Below are 23,086 nucleotides of genomic sequence, written 5' to 3' on the forward strand. Positions count from 1 at the left end.
TTTCAGAATATTACTGTTTAAGAAATAAATAAAAAATATTGACCCCCAAGCCTTTAAATGTTAGAGTAACTGCATTTATAATATTTCAAATGCACAAGATATGTCATGCATACAGTAAAACAGACAAGCTGGTGTCTTCTCTCTTGACTGGAGAACAGATTGAGAGATGTGATGTCGGATCCACCACCAGAGGTCCCTGTCATTCCTGGATTAATGGCTATTGCCATGCATCTCTTCCTTGTTGTTTATCCGGATACCTGTTCAAATTCCTCCCTGTCACTTCAGTCCTGGATGTTGCAGGGTTGTGTGACATAGCTGATAAACAATCAAGGGGTCAGTGCACAGAAAGGTCATTTATAGTTTCATTGAGTCCATGTGGAATATGATATGGATTTGTATCTGATGATAATGGAGGATGTTTCTTCAGTGCCCCGGAATCTTTCCAACAAGCTCCTACTGGTTTTCCTACAACCTCTCATTAAGCAATATATAAATTACACAGAATGCATTTTTTAACTCTCCTTGAATTATTTGCTCGTCATTGGCTTTCTTGGAAGTTTCTAAAAGCATAGAAGGAAAAAAAACGGTGTTAATTAAAATGAATGAATCCCATTCTATTAAATGAAGAGGTAAGGGTTTGATTTGTGAAAGAGCGTTAAATGTTTTATTTTCATTTTGGTCGGTAGAAACACTAGTTGTAGCTGTTTTTACTAAAGATATTGTGGACCGAAAGTATTTAGACACTTAAAACAGCTGAATGTCATTGCATTAGATAAAATGCCAAACTAAGTATCACTTAAATGAAACTCACAGAAAATGAAACACGAACACACTTTCAAAGCAAAAAAAAAGTTTGTTTTAAATGATAAAACAATAGATGTTGAAAAGCTCTTAGTGATTTCTAATGCATTGACATTCACATTTGTTTCATTCTTGATGGCCACTGTGTGTTTTCCATAACTGTGAATAGACATCGTTGTGACATCATTTGACAGGCAGCACATAATTGGCCGGATAAAACCCCTCGACTCCGCCCTCCTTCACGCCCCAGCACCAGCCCTGGTCGTCCTCTTCCTCCACCTTGAGGAACTCCTCCCCTGTGAGACAGACCGCACCTGTTAGCTCCACAGCTCCACACTCAGAGTGACAGTCTAACAGCAGAAGCTCCATCATCACCTGCTTTGAACGAGAGTTCATCAGACTCCTCTCCGGTGTAGTTGTACAGCGCTCGAACACGCACTCCTCCGATCATGACCCTGCGCCAGAACATGAGAGACAAATCTAGCATCCAAAAACTGGCTGTATTTTACTCTTATTTACATATAATATTAGTGTTTATTAATATTTTGAATGCTCTTTATTATAACTTTATTTGTTTTAATAATTTTATTATGTGCTTTTGTCATTTGTATTGGTTATTTTATTATATATATATATATATATATATATATATATATATATATATATATATATATATATATATATATATATATATATATATATATATATATATATATATATATATATATATACATATACTGATTTTCCTTTTTTTTTTTTTTTTTACTTAACTTTTTTTTTTCTGCATTAAAATTAGGGGTGGGCAAATCTTACATTTGTGCTCAGAATTTGTGTCAGTCCAAAAATAAGAGTGGATTACTTCACAAAATGTAAAATAAAATAAAATAAAATATTGATATAAGTTGTTAACAAAGCTTAATAAACACTATAATTGCTTTATTACTGGAACTAATGAGAGCTTATTGTAAAGTGTTTTGTTTAATATCAAATAAAATAAATTAAAATTAAAATTAAGTAATGCAATGTTCACAGACTGCATACTGTGCCAACATGCACCAACTATTGCCTACTATTTTTAAAATAAGTATGCATTATGCAACAAGCATTTTAACAGTAGTACACTACATTGTTGTCACATGACCTCATGTTTAATTCAGTGCTGCCATCCCCGACATCATGCCAGAAACAAATATTGTAATTTAGCATTTTTAATGCATTTTGTGCAAGGACATCTGTTCAAGGCTGATCAAACTGACTAGTCCAGATGAATTCACCTCCAGGTCATTCATCAGAGTGGAAATGAACAGCTCATTTTGTCAATGACACACTTCACCTCTGCAGCTCACAGTCAATCCTCATCCAGCCTCAATCAGCTCAGCCGAGACCAAACCCAAAGAGACTCGCCGCTCAATACTTACACATCTCAGTTCCTAATCTGATTCATTCTAATTCTTTTCTAATTAACTTGATTTAATTAATACTACATTTGACATTTTAATAGAGCACTCTGTGTGCAACATTTCTCAGTTCACAGGCAGAACATTACAGGTGAATAGGACAGACATGTTAACTAATGTGTACACTTAGTCAGTTGATTAGTCATTAAGACTATTTATTAGTATTACAAGTTTTCTGAAATGTAATGTTTGAAAATGGACAATATCCATTATCTAATTGAATATGCACAAACTTGCATGCATTTTCAGAATATAAATCTGAAAATGGGGTTAATTAAACCAGGTTAATTAATTAATTTTATTTATTTATTTTTATTTATTTTTTGCTTTGCTTTATTTTATTTTATTTTTTATATTATTTTTTGTTTTACAGAGAGATTCAGGAAATTCATTTTTATCACTCCATAACTTGGAAATTATACTGTCACCAGCCAGAAACAATTAAGTGATAATAAAATGTTATATAAACCAGGAATGAACAAAAGCCTGTCGAAACATTCAGAATAAAAAGAGGAATAAAAACTAACATTTGTTAAACTGGAGGTTTCTTACTTTATGAAAAGGCCTTTAAATAAAATTGGAATCTATAGGTGCAAATAGGAAAAAGTCTAATAAAATCGACACTTGTTTTTTATATTTTAATATTTTACATGTTTTCTTTCCTCTAGTCTGGAATAAGACAAATTATGGAAGCCAAATAAATAAATAAATAAATAAAACATTTAAAGACTAAATTTATTTTCAAAATACAGATTGTTCCTACAGGTGTCTCTTAGTCTTCATAGTTGAAAACCGTGGGGTTAAATATAGACACTATTACATATTTGTGTATGTTTGATGAGCTTACGGTTTGTCCTCAGTTCCTCTGGGTATTTTTGGTTTCTTTCCTGGTTTTTGCTTTTTAATCGGCGGGTTCCATTCCTGCCAAACACACACACACACACACACACACAGAGAGAGAGAGAGAGAGAGAGAGAGAGAGAGACCAGATTACAAGATTGAAATGCAAAGGCAATAAATATCAGTAAGTAAAATATAATCAAATGGGTTGTGTGGTTCATTTAAAGCTCTGAGTCATGCAACACTAAATTACAACTGCTCATAACACAAAAATAAACCAGGACAGATGATCAGGATAGTTCTGCTCATAATATCTGAATGCATGTGATGACACACACACACACACACCTCTAGTTTGGGCCAGTCGGTTGGCATTCCCGGCCCATGGTTGTTCTTCCACCAGCGGAGATCATCGGGCTCACTGATGGACATGAGTGTGTGATGCAGTTCACTGTACACTGCTTTAATACTGAAACACACAATACACATAAAACACATGACACGAAACATCACTGCAGCTATAATACTACAAACTTGATTTCCTTAAGTTGTTTTCCCATGCATCTTTGCATGTCACTGTTTGCCTTTATAAAGGAGACTAAATTGGAAAAGTCTGTTGATGAAGTCCTGCTTGATGCACTACGTGAGACAATCAGTGTTTTATATTATTGACTTATGCATTTGGAAAAATTCTGTCTGTCAAAAATATCCTGCAGAGTTTATGGAAAACACCAATTTATACCATTGAAATGTAAAACTATAAATGATTTGATTGTCAGCTCTAAGACATTTTGACTACAATAAAATTAAATAAATAATTACTTACCTAGTGACCATGTATGTTTAAATTTATCATCACTGAAATATTACATTGTTTTTGGTATATTTGGAATATTTTGAAATGTCAGATATATATATTTACTGTAGATTCTCAGGTCTAAAATGTTTTGTACTTTAAAAAAAAATAAATTAATTAAATATACCCAGCGTAATTTCATTATCATTGATATTAATAGTTTTTAGTAATATTTTTAATTAGATAAAAAAAAATATTTTTATATTTTATATTTTCAATTAAAATGTAAATTTAGAACTGTTTTTATATCTTTATTTTATTCATTGTTATTTATTAGTTTAGTTTTTTTATTACTTCAAGATAAACCTAACAATAATAATAAATAAGAAAAAAAGAGAAATTCTATGGCAGAAGTTTATTTAGAATTGCCTTTTTTTGTTGTTGTTGTTGCAGTTTTAACCATAATAAGCCAGTATGCACACAAATCATCTTCTGCAATTGAACCCAAAATACTTTGTTTGTTTTCCTTCAAAATGTGCCGAATGTTTAAACGTCAGATCAAGTGTCATGGTCTAAGTGGTCTGTGTGACCTCTATAAGGCAGCTAAAATAACATGCTTGTTTGTGTTTAGACCTCTCGTTGTTGGTAATGTCGAGGTGTCTGTGAATGGACAGGAAGGCCTGCTTCAGGAAGCTGATCCTCTTCCTCTCCTCCTCCTGTGATTGGTCGAACACAGACTCCATTTCCTCCATGTATCGTGGTGCGAAGCCAGTGACATCCTCTAGAACCTTCTCATAGCGATCACGTGCCTGCAGAAGCACACACACACACACACACACATTCATTCATTCACAGCAGTAAGTGGTGTATGTTTGCTGCATCCGATCGCTGACTGACCTTGCTGCGCTCCTGTGTGGCTTTCTCTCTGGCCTGCTGGATCTTGGACAGTTTGCTCTCGCTCAGCTTGGCGTTGTGTTTGGCTTGATTCTCTTTTTCCTGAGCGCTCTGTTCTTTCTGACATGACTTATGATACGCCGCACGAGCCTTTTCCAGCTAATGGAGACACAAAGATTTATTAATAGTGTCATGTCGTGCTTTTCATATTCCATTCAGCTCTTAGATACGCTAGTGAAAGTTACGCACTGGAGATATTATTTCATATTCTTACTCTACGTTTCTCTTTGAAGCTCCAATGTATTTTTTATTCTAATATTATACTGTATATAAGAATATTATATATGATGTTATGTATATACTGAGAAACCACTAGTAAATTTTACAATTACTTAAAAAAGGCAAATTACAAATTCAATTCAAATTTAGAAGTTAATATTTTTTTTTACAATAGTTTTTTTATACATAGTATTTTAACAATCAATTTCAAAAAATAAGTGTGTGTGTGTATATGTATGTATGCATACATTAGATGTATGATTATCTAATTAGATATGCATTAATCATTTGCATATATTTCCAGATCAGATCATTGTATAAAACTGGATTCAAAATTTTTGTTGTCATATTATAATTTTTATAATGGGGATCTATTTTGTCTCTCTCCTTAGATCAGAAAATACTGTCAATAGGCAGAACAAAACACACATTTGTGTTTAGAAAAAAAAATCTTACATAAAATGTAATAAATAGAAAGTGCATCAAATGTTAAAAGCGAAAATAAACTGGAAAAAAAAAAACACATTTTAAATATATGCATTGGAAATTGAAATCTACAGACACAGACAGATCACGTAACAAAAAGAAAACTTGAATCTGCAGATTTCTTGATATCTGGAATGACAAAAACAAACACACTCCTACCTAAAAGTATCACCCCCATCTTTATAGCACCACCCCCAAATTCACAAACATTCTATGCAACAGGCACCTCCCCCATCATGAGTGGACACGCCCCTTAATGCTGATTGGCTAGAAGTGTGTTTTGGTGCTCAGTCTGATCCACTCTCAACAGCGTTCCTAACAAATCACTTACTGTACCTTTAAATGTGTATTTTGGATGTTTTCTTTCATCTGAGAGCTGATATGCTACAGTAAAAAGTGGTTTTTACCTTGCCTGAATATGTTGCATGATATTTTAAACCAACAGGAGTGAAAACAGTATAGTTTATTAACACCTATTAACCAGTGATTAAATCAGCATATGGCTTGCTATCACCTTCTTTAATCGTTTCTCCCAGGGCTTCTGAGCGCGTGAGAAAGCCGTCGCAAGATCATGTGACTCTCTGAATCCACAGAACATTTTCCGCGGGAACATCTCCTTCTGCCACGAGCGAATGCGTTCTCCATCTTCAGAAACCAGAGACTGGGAGACTGACGTGTGAAGAGCAGACAGACGCTCGGTGGACGAGAAGAAGCACTGCCAGGCCCGCAAGAGAGACCCGTACAGCGGCCCTGAGAGAAACAAACACAGAAATCAGCTCACTTACACACACTTCTATTCAATGACATTACACTGAGCACAACTGCAACTGAGCTTGAAGGCCAACAGATTTTAGTTGCATGTAAAAGAGCAACTTGCATAAAAGTCACACGAGAAAAATAAGGGACAGATGATAACATAATCTTCAGCAAATTATGTTGCAGTGAGGCATTGTCTAATTAAATATTCATGACATAAATCTGAACATTATATAAATGTTTAATTTTATTAGAGTAAATAATTTGTACATTTTTTGCATTTGTCTTTTTATATAAATCAGAAATGCTTTAAAAAAATAAAATATTAAACATGTGCATAAAAAAAAAACTCCTCAGTAAAATTCTACATAATATATATATATATATATATATATATATTTTTTTTTTTTTTTTTTTTTTTTTTTTTTAAAGCTAATAAAACTGTTAAATCAATTATTATTTTGGATGTTTTTTTCACTAGACTGAAAGATGTTATGGAAGTAAAATAACCCAAAATCTCTGAATTAACTATATTTAGATAAATACGTAAGTGGTTTTTGTCTTTTTACCTATAATGATTGTGCATATTATTTGACAAAGATACAAAGATAATACTCCAAAATAAGATAAAAGAAGTTTGCTCAAATATTATACAACTTTAAATGCATGGATGCTTTGTGGAAACCCGTTTCCAGAACTGAATAACAATTTTAAGGTTATTTTATTTTATTTTTTTACTTTACATCTTGTAATTCAGATTTTTTATCTTGTATAATATCGCACATTTTTGTGTGTGTGGAAACAAGGCGTCTGAAAATGTTACGTGGCGCAGGATTTTTGGACCAATGAGATTGAACTGTGGGCGGAGCTACTCAGTGATACAAATTCTCACTGATTATTTAATGTAGCTGATGATAGTTTTTGACACTCACGAGTCTCAGTGATAGCTTTCCACTTGTTGCTCCATTCGGTCAGCTGACGGGCGTACTGTCGCTCCACATGAGCCCGGTCCTTCATGCAGGCCATGATGTCTTTACAAGCCTGGTACGACTCTGGTGTCCTCTGGACCGTCCGCATGTAATTTCCTGGCTAAGAGACGAGAACAGAGGGGAACTGATTTTATTTTTCTATGATCTTGTATAGTATTTTTACTTGGTTCCAAGACGAGTTGAAATTTTTTCAGACAGTGCTTTATACAATAAAGATGGTTTCAAAGCAGCTTCACAGTAATAAACGAAAAAAGAAGTGTTCATATTGCAAATTTCATCAATTCAATTCCAGTTGTAAATCAGCTCTGCAGAAGGCAATCATGTCTTTGAACTAAACTGAGTCCTGTGCTTAATTTAAGTCAGAGTTGTTTCAGTTCAGTTTAATAACAGTGCAATTCATTTGTGTAGCACTCTTTAAAAATATGGTTTCAAAGCAGCTTTACACAAAACCATTATGTAAATGTTTATAATAACCTAATATTTTTTATGCATTATAGTAGGACTTATTAGGATTAGAGCTATATTATAATATAGTTACATTTAACAGCGATACATGCAATCAAGCAATTGAGGTTTTTTAATATAGTAAATATCACTTTATGTGAATATAGTGTTCATACGTGTGTAAAGTTGGACATTTCACACAAGATTTGCTATATAGTATATATTGCTTTACATGAGTCTATGGTATTTATGCAGATAAAGTTGGATGCACTATATATAATCACTCAGATATAGCATCAAATATAACAACTTGTGGTCAATACATCACTTAACATTATATTTTACCTCAGGAAAGTGATCCAGTGTTCACAATTCATTAGCTATAAAAACACAAGAGGAAGCTTATTCAACGTAATTCTTTGTGTGTTTGAATAAATCTGTCATGAAGACAAATTTTATGAAACTTATCCGTGCATCTCTATTATCTATATTTACTTAGGTTACACTTTATTTTAAGGAGTCCTTGTTACGGTGTAATTATATATTTAAGTGCTATGTAAAATAAATTAACTACATGCACTTACTATACGGTTAGGGTTACTTGCATGTAATTATGTATAATTAATTGTTATTATAATAGTTAGTACATGTAATTTGTGTAGAAAAAAATAAACCGTTACCTAAACTTACAGTAGTTGCATAATTTGTAATTAATTATTCATTATTAATTAATTTGTTATCTGGATATCCTGAGAATTATGAAACCTGTGAATTAAAATTATATTGCTATTTTTTATTTATTTTTTCAGCAGCAGTGTTTCCCAAATCAGTCACTTTTGAGGTTGTGTCTCAGCCGAGATGCTGTCTGTGTAGGGAGCAGACAGAAAGGCAGCTCACTGGGCTTTGAGAGATGGTTTTTCTTACCATCCAGAAGCTGATTTTGTTGATATCCTCTGGAGGGCCTGTTGGAGGGTCTGCCATGGTCACAGCTGTCTGCAAAAGAGACTGTAAAACATGATTACACATGTACTGTAAGTGAAGAGGCATCTGCATGCTTCATATCATGGACTATAAATGCAGTGCACTACTCTAAATGCCAATAGATGTCCAAAGTCTACAATCCGGCCTAGTTTCTGTTTGTTGCAGCAGCCTCGAGCCGCTGTTGTCCTACTTTTTGGCTGTTACCCCCTGAACCCATCTTTACATGTCGGGTGACATTTATTCAGGGGCATCTGGTTTTGTTTGCTCATTTGTTCCCACAATCCTCCAAGAGGCTTCATGGCAAACAGACGGCCGCTCGGCTGTAACGTTTCACAAGCTTTTGAGCCTTCTGCACATTTGCGTTTCCCCCGGCCGGATGTTTCCATATTTTTATTTTGACATACTGCAGGATGAATTACATGCTGGCGTTTTAAGAGCAACAGTATTAGTGATGCTGCACTTGGCAAACAGCACTAACAAGAACAGATGCTCTTAAAAAAGAAAACACTCCACCTGACAAGCTACTTTCTACTGCTGCGTTCCTCGTTTGTCATCATGCCAATAGCTAACATTTTACTTGTGTTACTTAAAAAAGAAACTACACAGATAAACACCATTGTGACAAATGAAGCACACTTTAGCATAGTCATTAAAAAGTACTTAATTGCATGTAATTTGCAAATTATGGAAATGTGTTATAGTTAGTTGAATTTAAGTGTTTTATAACCCACTTAAGTAGGATATAAGTGCATCTTTATTTGTAATTTCATAACATATTGTGTTTGAAATATGGATAAATGTACTTCCGAATGTACTGACAGTCATTTATTGTAAATAAAATATATTTTAATTTAACTGCAGCTTGTATGTAATGAATTTATTCACATGTATTGTAATTATGAAGATGCAATTAAGTAACGTAATATCAGTGAAATTAATAATCTACTTGTGATTCGATGTTATTCAACGCATTCAAATCAATATACTTTAAATCATGACACAATATTAAAATATAATGATGTAAAGTAAAACTTTATTTTGAAAAGCATGTTAAATAAAAGTATACTCCCTTTAAGTTCACTTAGGTGACTTTTAACATCATTAACATTGCATTACCTGAATAAAAATTGCATTTCATTTTACAATTTTAAGATTTTAAGTACACTACAAGTGCATATTAAATACAATTAAACATATTTATTTTTCATAAGGGGTAAGAAAGATTAAATTGTGAGGAATTAAACTTGCCGTGGTTTAGTGTCTAGAAACACTCAGCAACATAGTATGCAAAATAGTAAATGACAAGAGCAACAAACCCTGAGGCTTGCTTGATAAAAATACCCAATGAGTCTGAAGAGCAAGTGGTTATCAAACTGGTCCAAAAATCACTGCAATTATACAAATATTATGGACTTGTAGATTTGAGGTAATTTCAAATGAAGAGAGAATCCGAGTCACTGCTATACAGCACAGGCTAAGACTTAATTTACATAACATGACTTAAGCCTAAATGCATGTATTCGCACTGCTTAAAAAAAAAAATGTCCAGCTGAAAAAAAGGTCTTGGGTGAGTTTCTGGCCGTAACCCAGAGCATGCAACTGTCCATGTGAATCACTCTAGGGACATTGCATGAGAGACTGCAACTGGATATAGACAGTTCTGATGATACTGTAAACATCTCTGAAATGTGCTGTAAATTTATCATGATTAACACTGACAGAAATCTAGAAACTAATGATCATAATGCTTAAGGGAACTAAGCAAAATCACACAAACTAACTCAAATCATGGATGAATGTCACTGCATTTACACATGTTTATGAGCATACTGTAAGGGCGTGTCTGTGTGTGTGTGTGTGTGTGTGTGTGTGTGATGCTACTGGAATCCAGGATCAGAAATAGAATTTACCCCCACCCCAGAATTCCATCCAGCAGCCGAGCAACTCCAAATAAACACGAGCTGGTGGGTCATCTTACACACACACTTCATAACAGACACTGTCTGTCCAACATACATAACAGAGTCAGATATGCATTTTTTGAGGGCCAATATTTGCCCCCTGAAAGAGATTTTCCATTTATGAGAGCATATGTTGTTCTTACACAAAGCCCATTATGTCGAACACATTCAAGACTCAGGGAAAAAAGGTACTGTAGCTGGGGTTGCACTGTAAGGTACAAAAGCTAAGAAGTACTAATATGTATCTTAAAGGTCCTAATAGTTAACATTTATGGATAAATATGGTACAAAGATTTTTGAAAATTTTATTATTATTTTTTTAATTATTTTTTTTTACAGTGAATCTGTTAAACCACTACCAAACCAAACCCAATAAATTGAAGAATATTAAAATTTTAGAGAGCCTTTATCCAACAATTTTTTTTACATATATATATATATATATATATATATATATATATATATATATATATATATATATATATATATATAAGAACATTATATATTTACAGCCAAAATCTAAAATACGTTCAAATTGCACAGGTAAAAAAAAAAAAAGAAAAAAAAAAAAAACACCTGGCCAACGCTTAATTTTCCATGCAAGTAACCCTAAGCTAAACCCTAATCCTACATCTAACTATATAGTAAGTACATGTAGTAAATTAATATTACTGAGTACTTAAATGAAGAATTCCACTGTAACAGGAACACCTTAAAATAAAGTGCAATCAAAGCATGTATACACATAAAGAACTCAGGAAGACTCAAAGCCTTAAAAATATAGCAGTTTTTGCCATTGTGAATACTAATCAAGTTTTAGAAAAGTACAAAACCATAATGGAAGTATTTCAACAGGCTTTTTCAGCAATGATCTATAGATCAAGCTTCCTGTATGAGCTAAATATACACTACAAAATACCCAAAGCTATTTGTTGTTTGGTGGCAAAGTTGCATGTGAAAATGCAACACATCCCAATGTTACTTATTAAATGTTAATTTCTGTTTGTTAAGATGCACTGAATCACACACAACACTAACCAATAAATCACGCTAACACTATTTATACCGTATATATATGGATTGTTGACATGTTAAATAGTGATATGCATCTAATTCCATTTTTACATTTGTTTTATAATTTATGCATGCAGATCGTGTCATTTTAACTGAGAATAAATTAACTATTTGTACTTTTAAAAAAAGATACTGTGTCACAGTCCAACAATTTAGTGTAAGTTAAGTGCAAAAAGTGGCTTAAAAAATAACAATGACTTTGCAACACCTAAAAATACAGTACAAACATCTATACAACATTTTTTTTTGTGCACTACTCAGACACTTAAGTCAAACTGAATAGCAGAAGAAAAGCCAAACTGACCTGTCACTCCAAGGCTTTTTCCTTCCGTTCTTTGGCTTGTTCTGCTCTCCTTCACTTCTCTCCCATGTCTGTCTGATGTTGCTCTGGTGTGTGTGCACTCAGTCAGCTGTTGCAAAGCTGCATATGTACATGCAAGTGTGTTTTCCTTCTCCCTCTCTTTCTCTCACACGAACACACACGCACACACACACACACACACACACACACACACACACGCACACACAGAGACACACAGACATTCTCTCTCATCTGAGTGTAAATGAGTTGACAGGTGTGAAATTTAAGTGTGTTGTAGAATGTGAGAGTTATTTCAGCTCGGTCACAGCTCATAGTGAAAAAATGCCAACATGTGAAGCAATTAGTGTGTTCACAGAGCAGGTTCATAGTTCAAAAATCAATAATGCTATTGATATAATGCAATTTCTATAATCAAAGCATATGAGGTGTTTAAAGGCACTGAACTTAGTATAGTAACATGAATGTTGATGATTGTTTATTATCAGAGTTCATCACCTCAGTAACAGGACAGTGGCCAGTGTCATGTGATGTCTACTGCATCATATACACAGTCAATCATGGCCTGTGGGACTGTAAGGACTAGTTCATCTTAAAATGAAAATAATATTATTTACATTACGTATTTATTATGTAACCTCCATGGAACAATGTTCAAGCACAGAATTAAAGGAATTGTTTACCCAAAAAATTAAATTAGCTGAAAATGTGCTCACCTTCGGGTCATCCGAGATGTAGATAGGTTTGTTTTTTCATCAGATTTTGAGAAATGTAGCATTGCATCACTTGCTCACCAATGGATCCTTTGCAGTGAATGGGTGCCGTCAGAATGAGAGTCCAAACAGCTGATAAAAACATCCCAATAATCATTTACAAACTGTCCAAAATAGTTCTAAACAAATATGTGGGTGGATTTTGATGTGAGAGACAACAGGAGACTGACTTTTCCACTAGGGCAAGCTTTATTATGGATTATAGACTATTATAAATATTTAAGCCGGTAGCAATGGTTTAAAGTTAAAACACCCGTTAAAGGATCTCAATGATTTGTTTCTTACAGACATGCAGCTTTTGGCTTCTCCAGATGTTAACTGATGGAGTGGAGTAATGTGGATTACTTGTGGATTATAGCGATGTTTTTATCAGCTGTTTGGACTCTCTTTCTGATGGCACCCATTCACTGCAGAGGATCCATTGGTGAGCAAGTGATGGAATGCTATATTTCTCTGTGCAAATTAAGAAACAAACTCTCAGATGGCCTGAAAAGCCATTTTTGGGGGGAGAGGTAACCCTGTAGCAAAGCATACAGCAAAAATGGGCTGTAAAAGCTGCAAAAATGATGAAAAAGTTAACTATTTATGGTGATAATTTCTGTCAGTTATGGTTAAAAAGATATGAGAATAAATTCAACAAGAGAATAATTTATTCAAACCTCTTAAGCAGAGCTTATGTATCATCATATTCATCAATTATTGTACAGAACAATAGAAATATCTGATATTTATATATATATATATATATATATATATATATACTTTAATTCTGCATACATTTTCACACACTCACACTCACACATACATATATATATATATATTTATTCCTTTGTTCCTATTTCTTTAAATATATTTTCAAATGAGATGGAGTTATGCTTTACTCCTATAAAACAACCACCACGCCATAATAAAACACATACACATACAAACACACACACACACAGTCTGTGTTTGTGTGCATGTATGTATTTGTGTAGTTTAACAAGAGCGCACTTAAGCAATATAAACGATGAGTCCTTTCATTGTGTTCTGATCTTTGGAAGACTGATTCTGCTTATGGTATTAAATGCTTACATACTTAATCCTTATATGGTTATTATTGGCATTAAGATGATTTTTTTACTGTTTAAAGTCAACACGAAACAGTCTTCAACCCATTTTACTTTCATAATCCAACATATCTGAGTAAAGGACATTCAGTGGTAAAAACAAATAACAAATAAAATAAAAAAAAGTATGGCGGGACTATTGCAAATCTATTGGATGGTGGAAAGTGTCTATGAAAGGCTGTTAAAAATTTAAATTAAGGAAAATTACATTTGATAAGCATTTTTTTTTTGTTTTCTTTGGAATAACGCTAACTAAAATGTGTATGTTAAAAGTAAACGGGGTCGTTCTGGTTTCATGTTGACTTTAATCATCATATTATCAGATGAATCAAAGCCTGCACGTCATGATGCTAAAATATGCACAGTAGCCTCATTTGTATTAATATAATAATATCATATTACTAAAGTTCATTACACCTCTTATTCTCATCATCTCCAAAAGAACTAAAAAAACAACGAAAGAAGTACATTCTCTCTGTCTCTGACTGGCTGAAGATGTTTGGCCGTCCGGCTTCAACAGGGACAACAAACATTTGCTCAAGAAGACTTTAGTTTTCACTCTGCGAGAGCATTCAAGTATTTCATAGCTCTTCTCCATTGCAATCATCCCCACCTTTGTCCTTCAGTGGAAGTCTTTCCCTTTCATCCCAAGTGCTTTTTGTCTAACCCCAGTCTTTCTTTCTTTCTATCTTCTAACTGGTTCTCTCTAATACTCTCCTCTAGCTCTGAGTCGCCTCATCTCTCATGCGTTCGTTCTGCCCTTCAGAAGAAACAGTGGAGACAGAGAAAGCAGAGGAGAGCCTAGAAAACATGGAAGGGGGGAAAGAAAAGAAAGGAGGCAGAGTATGAGGTAAGAAACCAAAGTGCTTGATATACTGATCATCTACAGAATATGATGAAGAATTTAGCATTCAAAAACCAATTAAAGTCACATAAGTGTGCAGTATGTAATTATAGGGCATGTGTCAGTTTTGCAAATTCAAATAAATGCCAGGTTTAATGAAAGGAATGAGCTGTAATTCAGTTGATTTGATGATTCTTGTGGTTTTAAATGGAATATAAAAAAATCAAAACTCAATCCATTTATGTTATCATATACACTGCTAGTCAAAGGTTTGGTCCACCGTCCACTTGACCACTCATGACTTTTTTTTATCTAAAGGCTTGTGAATACGTTTACATTTCTAAAATTAGTTTTTAGTGCACAAAAAAAAAACAAAAAAAAAAAAAACAAGGAGACAACCTTAAGTAGGGTCACGAAATTGGTTTGGATTTGAATTCATTTTTGTTTTCTCATACTGTACTATAACTCTAAATTGTGAAAAAAAAAGTAAATAATAAAGAATTAATAGATATGTCCAAACCTCTGACTGGCAGTGCAAAAATAACATGTAAACATAAAGGTCGCAGTCTACAGAGGAAATGGGTTTTATGATCAAATGAAGTCTTCCTTACTTAACAAAAACATCATCTAAAGCATACAAAAACATCAAGGGCAGAATATTTCTGTATTGTTGAGTAAAGCTGCAGGCAGAATTATCCATGCAGAGCAAAATCTTTATTAAATGGTGGAAAACTAATATAAACGCCCCCTTTGCTTTCTGATATTATTTTGCTTGTTCATCTAAATCTACCCTTCATTTGCTCTCGTTTTCTTATCTTTCTATCTATCTCACCTGTCTGTAAGTCTCTTAAGTGCGCGCTCAATGTTCATGCGATGTCCGACCCGACTCACACCCAGATCCAGGAAGTCCTCTTTTGTCAGAGACGGCAAGTGGGAGCCATCTATCTCATTGTCAAGAAAACGCTCCCGGTGCTCTGCTAGGTTCAGGTAAGTCAGCCAATCAGCAACATCATATTTGCTCCAGTATGGGAGGGGCTTAGACACAAAAGGCTGATTGGGTGGTGGAGGAGTTAAGGGTGGGTAGCCCATACAAGATGGGGAGGAGCCTCCAGACAGATAATTGGTTGGAGAGAGAGAGCTGGAGACCAGTGTGGGGTTTGGAGGAGCCACAGGTGATGGGTGCGGAAAAAGAGGAGAAGTTTGGGGGAAAAAATGCTCTGAATATTGATGGGCGACTCCCAACGGGGGGGTTAAAGGAGGCTGTATTTCATATGGCGAGCCATAGAGTGGCGCAGATGGAAAGAGAGGGAGTGAGGATGGACGCGGAGGTCCGGGATGTGGGTGGTCTGAGCAGGAGATGAGAGGACTGGGAGCTCGACGGCGCTGGGCGTAGGAATGAGATTCGGAACGGCGTAGCTCTGGTCCAGAGAACTGAAACTCAGAAGCTTTACCACGATACTTAGAGCGATGCTTTGGAGACAAGGGATAGGGGGAATAGGATGGAGAAAGCGGTGGATAAGAGACAGAAGAAGGAGACAGAGGTGCGTGAGAAAGAGATATCGGGGAAATGGGAGGATGAGGTAACGATGGAGGAGAGAGGGGTGCATGAGCCAAGGAAAGAGGAGAGAGAGGGGCATGGGGCAGTGATGGAGGGGACAGAATCCCATGAGGAAAAGAAATCGGAGAATTAGATGGCGTCCAGTCTTTGAGAGGAGGTGGAGCTGGGGTCGGGGTTAACGCTGGGGTTAGAGACGCTACAGGAAGAGGAGACGAAGGTACAGGGTTAGGGTTCAGAGCCACAGATGGGCAGTTAGATGTTAAAGAGTTAGGGGGAAGGTTTGGAGAGAAGGAGTGCTGGAGAGATGGCACGGAAGCAGGGAGGAGAGGAACACAGCCGGAGGGATCACCTGGAAACCTGTAAAGAGTAAATGAAAGTATGTAAAGCAGAAAAATAACAGTACTGCTCATTTAAATCAGAAAAACAATAAACAAAAAAACAGAAAATAACAATAAAACTAGATGAGAGTTGTGTGCCAGTGAAAACATTTTCCACAACATTGCTGAGGTGTTGTGAGTGTTTGCCAGGGATTTATATGTTGTTGCTAAAGAATATTAAGAGGTTTAAGTTTTTTGGGCTGCTATGATTTGAGGTATCATGCATGTACTGTATACTGTACACACTCTTTTTTACTACTCTTTTTTTTTTTATTTTTTTTTTTTACCTTCACCCCATTTGAGATACATTTGGAGGAAAAGGGTATATAGTTAAAATATCACTGTAGATTAGACCACATAAAGAATGCAGAAATCCATATAATTCTTAAAGGGCTCACAAACTTCTTCATTAAGAAAATGAGTGTCTTTTTGATTTCCCAAGATATCTCACCTATGATTTGACGGTGGAGCCTGACCCTGCCAGCCACCAAGCTGTTGTAGTTTACTGCTGAGTTCATTTATAATGCTGGCCTTAACGTTGGAGAGAGGAGAGTTCAGACGACGATCCATAAATGCCGGCATCTTCACTGCAGCATCGCCTCCTCTTCCTAGTTCCTGCTCTTCATCTTCCTCTTCCCTTGACCTGTACATGTTGGGAGCGGTGCTAGCCTGCCGCTGTAGAGGCGGTCCGGTTCTTCCATTTTCTGTGTGAGTGTGATATTTTGACATATTCTGAGTGTGCATTTTTGCAAGTGGTGGGTTTGGAGGTTTGGATTTATGAACTTGTGGTTTTTGTGTTTTTTGAGCAAATTTATCAGGGTGAGAAAGAGACGAATCCAGGGACACTCTTCGGTCTCCTTTGAATCCATCTCCTACTATCCCACTCTCCATGCTTTCTCTCCGTCTTCCTCCCCTCTCCTTCTCTCTGCCTCCTTCTTGTTCTATTCTTTCTCCAAAGTTTTCCATGTGGTGATCACTGCTGCTGTGACTATCCAGTTCCTCAATTCCAGAATCGACCACAGCCTCCGACCAATCACGCCCCTTAAGTGCCGGAGGAAGTCGGTCACCTGCGATAACTGATGTATTTTCCAAAGGCATTGTTGTGGTGACAGTCATTACAGCCGCAGTTGCAGCCACAGTGGAATATGACATAGAAATTTTCGCATGGCTTTGCTGTGGGTAGAAAAGCGGGAGAGGCCGATGCAATGACATAGGGTCAGATGAAGTGGTTGGGGCGGAAGGGGAACTCGATGAAGGGAATATCTGTGGAGAAGGAAGGGATGGGGAGAGAGCTGACTGGGTCAGATTGGCCACCTCACTGTCGTAAGATGTAAGACTAGAAGTGGCAGAGTCTCCGGCTTGTGGCGAGGGTAAAGGTTGGGGTTGGCTGGTGTTTGGGTGCTGGGAATAGCTTGGGGGTTGTGACTGGGGCGGGTTTGCAGGAGGTATTTTGGGACACAGCTGTGGAGGGGGAATCAGAGGAGATGGTGGGAAAAGAAATGGATGCACCACAGCAGAAGGATGGATAGGTGTCTGCTGTGAGTCAGCTTGTGTGTTGTCTGGTAGGGACATGGCATCTTGTAGGGGTTCGGACTGTGTTTGCAGAGACTGTTGCTCCTTGAGTGGCTGAGATCCTGACTGCTCCTTCTGTTGTTGATGATTATTTTCTGTTGTTCCATGGGTGTCTATTTCTTTTCCATTTGCAAACTGTATAGGGGGAGGAAGGGGCTCTGCAAACACGAACTCATCGTCCACATCCACAGATGGAGCAGGAGGTGGAAGCATCATCCCATCGCCACCCTCTCCAACCCCTAGATTTTGCCCTCTCTTTGCATCCTTATCCTTTTCCATCCCAGTCTCTCCCATCTTCTGTCCTCCTCTGTCATCCTGGGAATTACCAGTGGGATTCTTGTCAGCCATGCCGAGTTCACTCTCCTTGTCTAGAAAGGAAGGCCTGCGAGGAGGAGGCTTGGGCGGTATCCTCTTGTGCCCTTCCCTTTCTCGGTCCCGCATGTAAGTTTGGTACTGATTGACTCTGTTGTCTCTTTCCTGAAGGTGAGACTGGTACTGACTGGCTTGATTATCTGTAAAACGCACCTTTGGTGCCCCCCTTTCCTCTCGATCCACAATATTCTGTTCACTCCATTCCAAGCTCCCTGTCCCACCACCACTTAATCTAAGCATCCGAGGAGACTGGGGGCGACTCTGTGGGACTGGCCCACCTGTTGTTGGAGAGGCACCAGTAAGGTATAGAGAGGTGTGTGATTGGTAGATGTAGAAGGGAGGAACAGGTTTTTGGTTTGGAGAGGAGACTGCAGAAGGAAATGCTCCAGTGCTAGACATCTGCCGACCAAAGTGGCGTTCCTCTCTACGCGTTCGGTGGTCATCTTTCAGAGCTCGCTCACGAGCCGCCAGCGCCAGTCCAAGTGGGCTTGTTGGGTCTAGAACCTTCCCCGTCAATGGGTGGATGAAGGTAGTGGCTTGATGAGGTGTAGCTGATGCATACTGTGGCAACCCAAATGCAGGCGGCATGCTTAAGGCATCACCAGAGATCAATCCCTCATCGATAGACTTAGAAGGGCGTAATCGAGTGGAGGTGTTGGCCTCCAATGAAGTCTGAGCAGACTCCTGCTCATCTAACATGTCCTCTTCAGACGAGTAGTAGAAGGAGTTGCTTCTCCGACGGGAGTCTCGGAAACGTTCGCGTTCCCGCTGTGCTGTGCTCTTGCCCATTGTTTCCAGTTTTGATGGGATACTAGCTGGTTGAGGTGGAGCGGGAGTAGGTGCCATGACTGGGGTTTGAGGCTTTGCCTCTTCCTGCTCTTCATTATTCTCAGGAGACAGTTCTGTATCCTCACTGCTCGCCCGGCTGCTGTGCCCAGAGCTGCTGGTAGATGGCGCTTTCACAATAATTGTTGGGATCGGAATGGAACTTTTTTCCAACTTCTCTCTGCCGGTCTCCTCCACCTTGCGCTGCTTTACCAACAGCCCCTTCCCACCTTGCCGACCTGCAATCTTGGCGACCGCTGGCGCCTTGTTCCGCTGTGCGGTGGACTGTTTGGGGCCCACATCAGAGGGAGGCATGGCATTGCTATAGCCACGCCTCAGGCCACCCATTCTCACTCCTCCCATCTTGCTGGTATCAGTTTCAGCCTGTCAAACACAATATTTCAAAGTCTTAAAGTTATAGTTCACCCAAAAATGAAAATTCAGTCATGATTTACTCACCCTTGTGTTGTTCTAGTGCTGTATGCCCTTTTTTATCTGGACCACAAAAGGGAATTTTAAAAAAAATGTCCCATGTGCACGTCCGTATAATACTAGTCGATCAACATGAAACTTTCAAAAAAGGTAGAAGTATCACTGAAAGGTCCCATATGGCACATGCTGTATATTCCAAAAATATAAGGCAAAAAAATAACCTAAATGTACTATATTATTTAACAAATATCCTGACCTTGGCTGTTAGTCTCTGTGAATGATTCTGTGCTTCTTGAGAGTCTATTAACGAAGCAGTTCACTCCAACTCGCCTGGGAGAAGCCCACAGGTAGAGAAAACATTAAGATTAATAAAAACGTCATCAAATACAATCCATGTACCTTTATCTCTGAGGTAAATGTTGTTATCTGTTGTTATCACAGCAACAAGTTACCACAGTCATCCATCAGCTGTCATTTTGACTGTCATGACAAACAGATTTCAGGTTTGGAGATATTCTATTCGAAACATATTCGGCACATTTTTATGAACCCTGATTTTTCATAACATGAGCTTTTCTGTCGGAGTGAACTGTTGCGCTAATAGAGTCTCATTAACGTGCAGTCATGCACAGAGATCAACAGTCAAGGTCGGGATATTCAATAAATAATATGTTAAATTTCTGTTTGAAACCTTGTTGTGCTGTATACCCCCCAAACACTTGGAATAGGTGTCACATTGGACCATTCTTAGTTAGGTTTGATGCTGAGTGCTACCCACAGACATTATATGGACGAGCCTTTGGGGCATCTTTTAAAAAATGTTCTTTTGTGGTCCAAAAAAGAACGAACAACACAGGGGGAGTAAATCATGACTTAATTGAGATTATTGGGTGAACTATTCCTTTAATACTTCTATTGTGTCTGTATATGTCCAGGAACAGACAAGAAAATATATGAGCAATGTCACTTCTTGAAGTCTTTGACCAGCGCTATCAAGTTCTTACCCTGCGGTTGGGAGGGACTCTGTGCTGTGTCTGGCTATGAGGCAGGTGGTGAGATGGAGGCAGAGGAGGGACAGCATAAAAATGTGTTGGTGCCGCTCTCCTGTCTGTGTGGCCGCCGGCAGACAGGGGCGGCTCAGGTGCTGAGGTGTCGGGTGGAGGGGGGATGTCCTCTGGTCCAGGCACAGAAAGACTACGAGACAGCTTCATAGTAGGAGGAGGTAGATGTACCCTCTCCTCCTCGGTCACTCCTTTGGACAGAAGACATGCAGAACACAGCTACATAAACTGCACCTAGAATAACAGTGCAAATGGGCTGAAAAGAGATGGATTCAACACTTGTTGCATTTAAACTCACCCATGGATTTCTGACGCATCATCATAGCACGCTGAGTTGAATGGCCTGATGAAAACTGGGCTTGGTTATAACCATACCCGGACCCTGATGACATCACACCAACACCTGATTGTTCGAGAGATTGCTGTAAAAAAGCGAACAGACTGATGAGATGGAATATTTAGCACACAGAAAGAAGGCTCTACATCAGACAATCTTACAATTCTATTTCCACTCAATAAAAATATTTTTTCAGCGCCTGCTGCACAGAAGTGGTGTCACTCTGGCACTTATTACCTGGTGAAAAGCATTACTAACATGACTTTACAACAGCTAAGATCAGGCTAGCAAAGGCAATTGGAAGAATTTGGAGAAAAAAGAAGCAACATATTACAAAGAACCCTTTTATTCCACCAAAAATGCTTTTTCAAAGCTGTGTATATAACTCTTTTCAAGCATTTGTGTAGCCACTTTTTTTTTTTTTTTTTACAACAGTGGCTTTTGATGTCACATGCTATTGTGCACACATCTATACAGCTGAGCGAGCTGATGCAATAATCAAACAAGCTCTCCTCTATCATGTGTGAAAATGACTTGTTTTGTTCTTAACATTTCACCGATTCAAGTCCCTGTGCTGAATTTTTGATACATTTTTACGCTGACATATTTAGCTACATGCTACTGTTCATGCTGTCGTTTTTTAAGATGCTTGTTAAAGTTTATGCTGATGATAAATGACAAAAAAAATCATACTGACTGTAGTTTAAATTATGAGCAACTTGCCTTCAAAAGTAGCTTATTCGACACTGTCGAAACGCTATGTTAATCAGAACAGAGATAATGAAACAGAGATGTTACCTCGTTAGCGTTTAAGCCCTTGTTCCGTTCCTTTTTGCCCCCATGACCTCTGTGACCCTGAGAGTCTGATGTGCTAATTGTCTGCTGAGCAGCGGCTAGAATCTCGTCCAACTTGTCTGGAGAATGAAAAGAGAAAACGAACATGCAATAAATCAACAAAACCTATTTTTTACTCTTTTTATTTAGACTGGAGGTGAAACCATGTGCACGTAAATAATTTACACTGAATGTCAAACTCAGAAGTGTGTAAATAGACACAAATATAGAAGGAGATGAATAATATGCAAAGGAAGGGTTTCTTACTAAGGGCCATTTGATAGACGCTCTTCTTCTTTTCTGGCGCTTGAGAGCTCTCGGTGTGATCTGAGCATAGAGAAAAACACATGCCAAAAATGAACACACAAACACACAGACAGCTTCACTGTGTATATGACCATAATGATCCTAATAAAAGCTTACAAGGAACAAACACACGTGCCAGAGATATGGATAATTTGATAATCATACTATAGGCAGTCATAATACTAATTTCATCACCTGTATACATTTGAAATTTGACATGCACATACTCATAAATGCAAAAAAATAACCTGGTTTCTTTTTCCATGGTGAGGCAGCTGTAAGAGGAAGTGAGTAATATTAAATATTATATATATATATATATATATATATATATATATATATATATATATATATATATATATATATATATATATATATTGCATGGTTAACTGGACATTATGGTGTCAACGTAATATTTCATATTTAGCTTTCTTTTTTCAAATTATTCCTTTGCAACAGTATCAGTGTCACTGTCAATACCAAGCAAGAATTCTTTGCATTCTACTTCAAATTGTCATGTAACAAAATAAGACAAAAACTGACAGCCGAATAAAAACATTAGAACAAGTTGTCGACAAAAAAGGAACAAATTTCATAACTAATACATGT

At 37.1% G+C, this 23,086-nt stretch overlaps 2 protein-coding genes across 5 annotated transcripts in view; both read right to left on the minus strand.

The window, feature by feature from the left end:
* Window positions 1–636: 636 nt before the first annotated feature.
* Window positions 637–12,227, minus strand: zgc:91999 (uncharacterized protein LOC445104 homolog). Of its 2 annotated transcripts, none has more exons than XM_052596658.1 (10): window positions 12,063–12,227; window positions 8,667–8,747; window positions 7,242–7,398; window positions 6,068–6,303; window positions 4,792–4,947; window positions 4,528–4,703; window positions 3,447–3,567; window positions 3,106–3,179; window positions 1,177–1,256; window positions 637–1,097 (listed from the first exon to the last, which is right to left on the minus strand). In XM_052596658.1, the coding sequence occupies exons 2-10, from the start codon at window positions 8,721–8,723 to the stop codon at window positions 985–987; spliced, it is 1,170 nt and encodes a 389-aa protein (XP_052452618.1). In that variant the 5' UTR covers window positions 8,724–8,747; window positions 12,063–12,227; the 3' UTR covers window positions 637–984. The 2 variants fall into 2 exon arrangements, with proteins under 2 accessions (XP_052452618.1, XP_052452619.1); XM_052596659.1 differs by having other exon boundaries at window positions 8,667–8,735; window positions 12,063–12,218.
* A 1,251-nt stretch (window positions 12,228–13,478) lies between these two features.
* LOC128013527 (SH3 and multiple ankyrin repeat domains protein 1) overlaps window positions 13,479–23,086 on the minus strand; it is a 49,883-nt gene continuing 40,275 nt past the window's right edge. For 2 of the 3 annotated variants that reach the window (XM_052596613.1, XM_052596615.1), the window contains 8 exons: window positions 22,726–22,752; window positions 22,439–22,498; window positions 22,136–22,251; window positions 21,299–21,422; window positions 20,944–21,191; window positions 17,190–19,891; window positions 15,636–16,718; window positions 13,479–14,760 (listed from right to left, as the gene is read on the minus strand). In XM_052596613.1, coding sequence (XP_052452573.1) covers window positions 14,679–14,760; window positions 15,636–16,718; window positions 17,190–19,891; window positions 20,944–21,191; window positions 21,299–21,422; window positions 22,136–22,251; window positions 22,439–22,498; window positions 22,726–22,752 — 4,442 coding nt within the window. In that variant the 3' untranslated portion in view covers window positions 13,479–14,678. The remainder of the gene's footprint in view (window positions 14,761–15,635; window positions 16,719–17,189; window positions 19,892–20,943; window positions 21,192–21,298; window positions 21,423–22,135; window positions 22,252–22,438; window positions 22,499–22,725; window positions 22,753–23,086) is intronic. The other variant, XM_052596614.1, reaches the window with a different exon arrangement.

The sequence above is a fragment of the Carassius gibelio genome, chromosome B24 (assembly GCF_023724105.1).
Source record: "Carassius gibelio isolate Cgi1373 ecotype wild population from Czech Republic chromosome B24, carGib1.2-hapl.c, whole genome shotgun sequence".
NCBI classification, from domain to species: Eukaryota; Metazoa; Chordata; class Actinopteri; order Cypriniformes; family Cyprinidae; genus Carassius; species Carassius gibelio.

What these genes read in the sequence shown, in the direction of transcription:
- zgc:91999 (XM_052596658.1), bottom strand. Translation starts at nt 8,723, where the DNA reads ATGGCAGACCCTCCAACAGGCCCTCCAGAGGATATCAACAAAATCAGC. An exon ending in ACAAAATCAGCTTCTGGATG is followed by an intron (nt 7,399 to 8,666) that starts GTAAGAAAAACC and finishes CTCGTCTCTTAG; the next exon opens with CCAGGAAATTACATGCGGAC. An exon ending in CCGACTGGCCCAAACTAGAG is followed by an intron (nt 3,180 to 3,446) that starts GTGTGTGTGTGT and finishes TGTGTTTGGCAG; the next exon opens with GAATGGAACCCGCCGATTAA.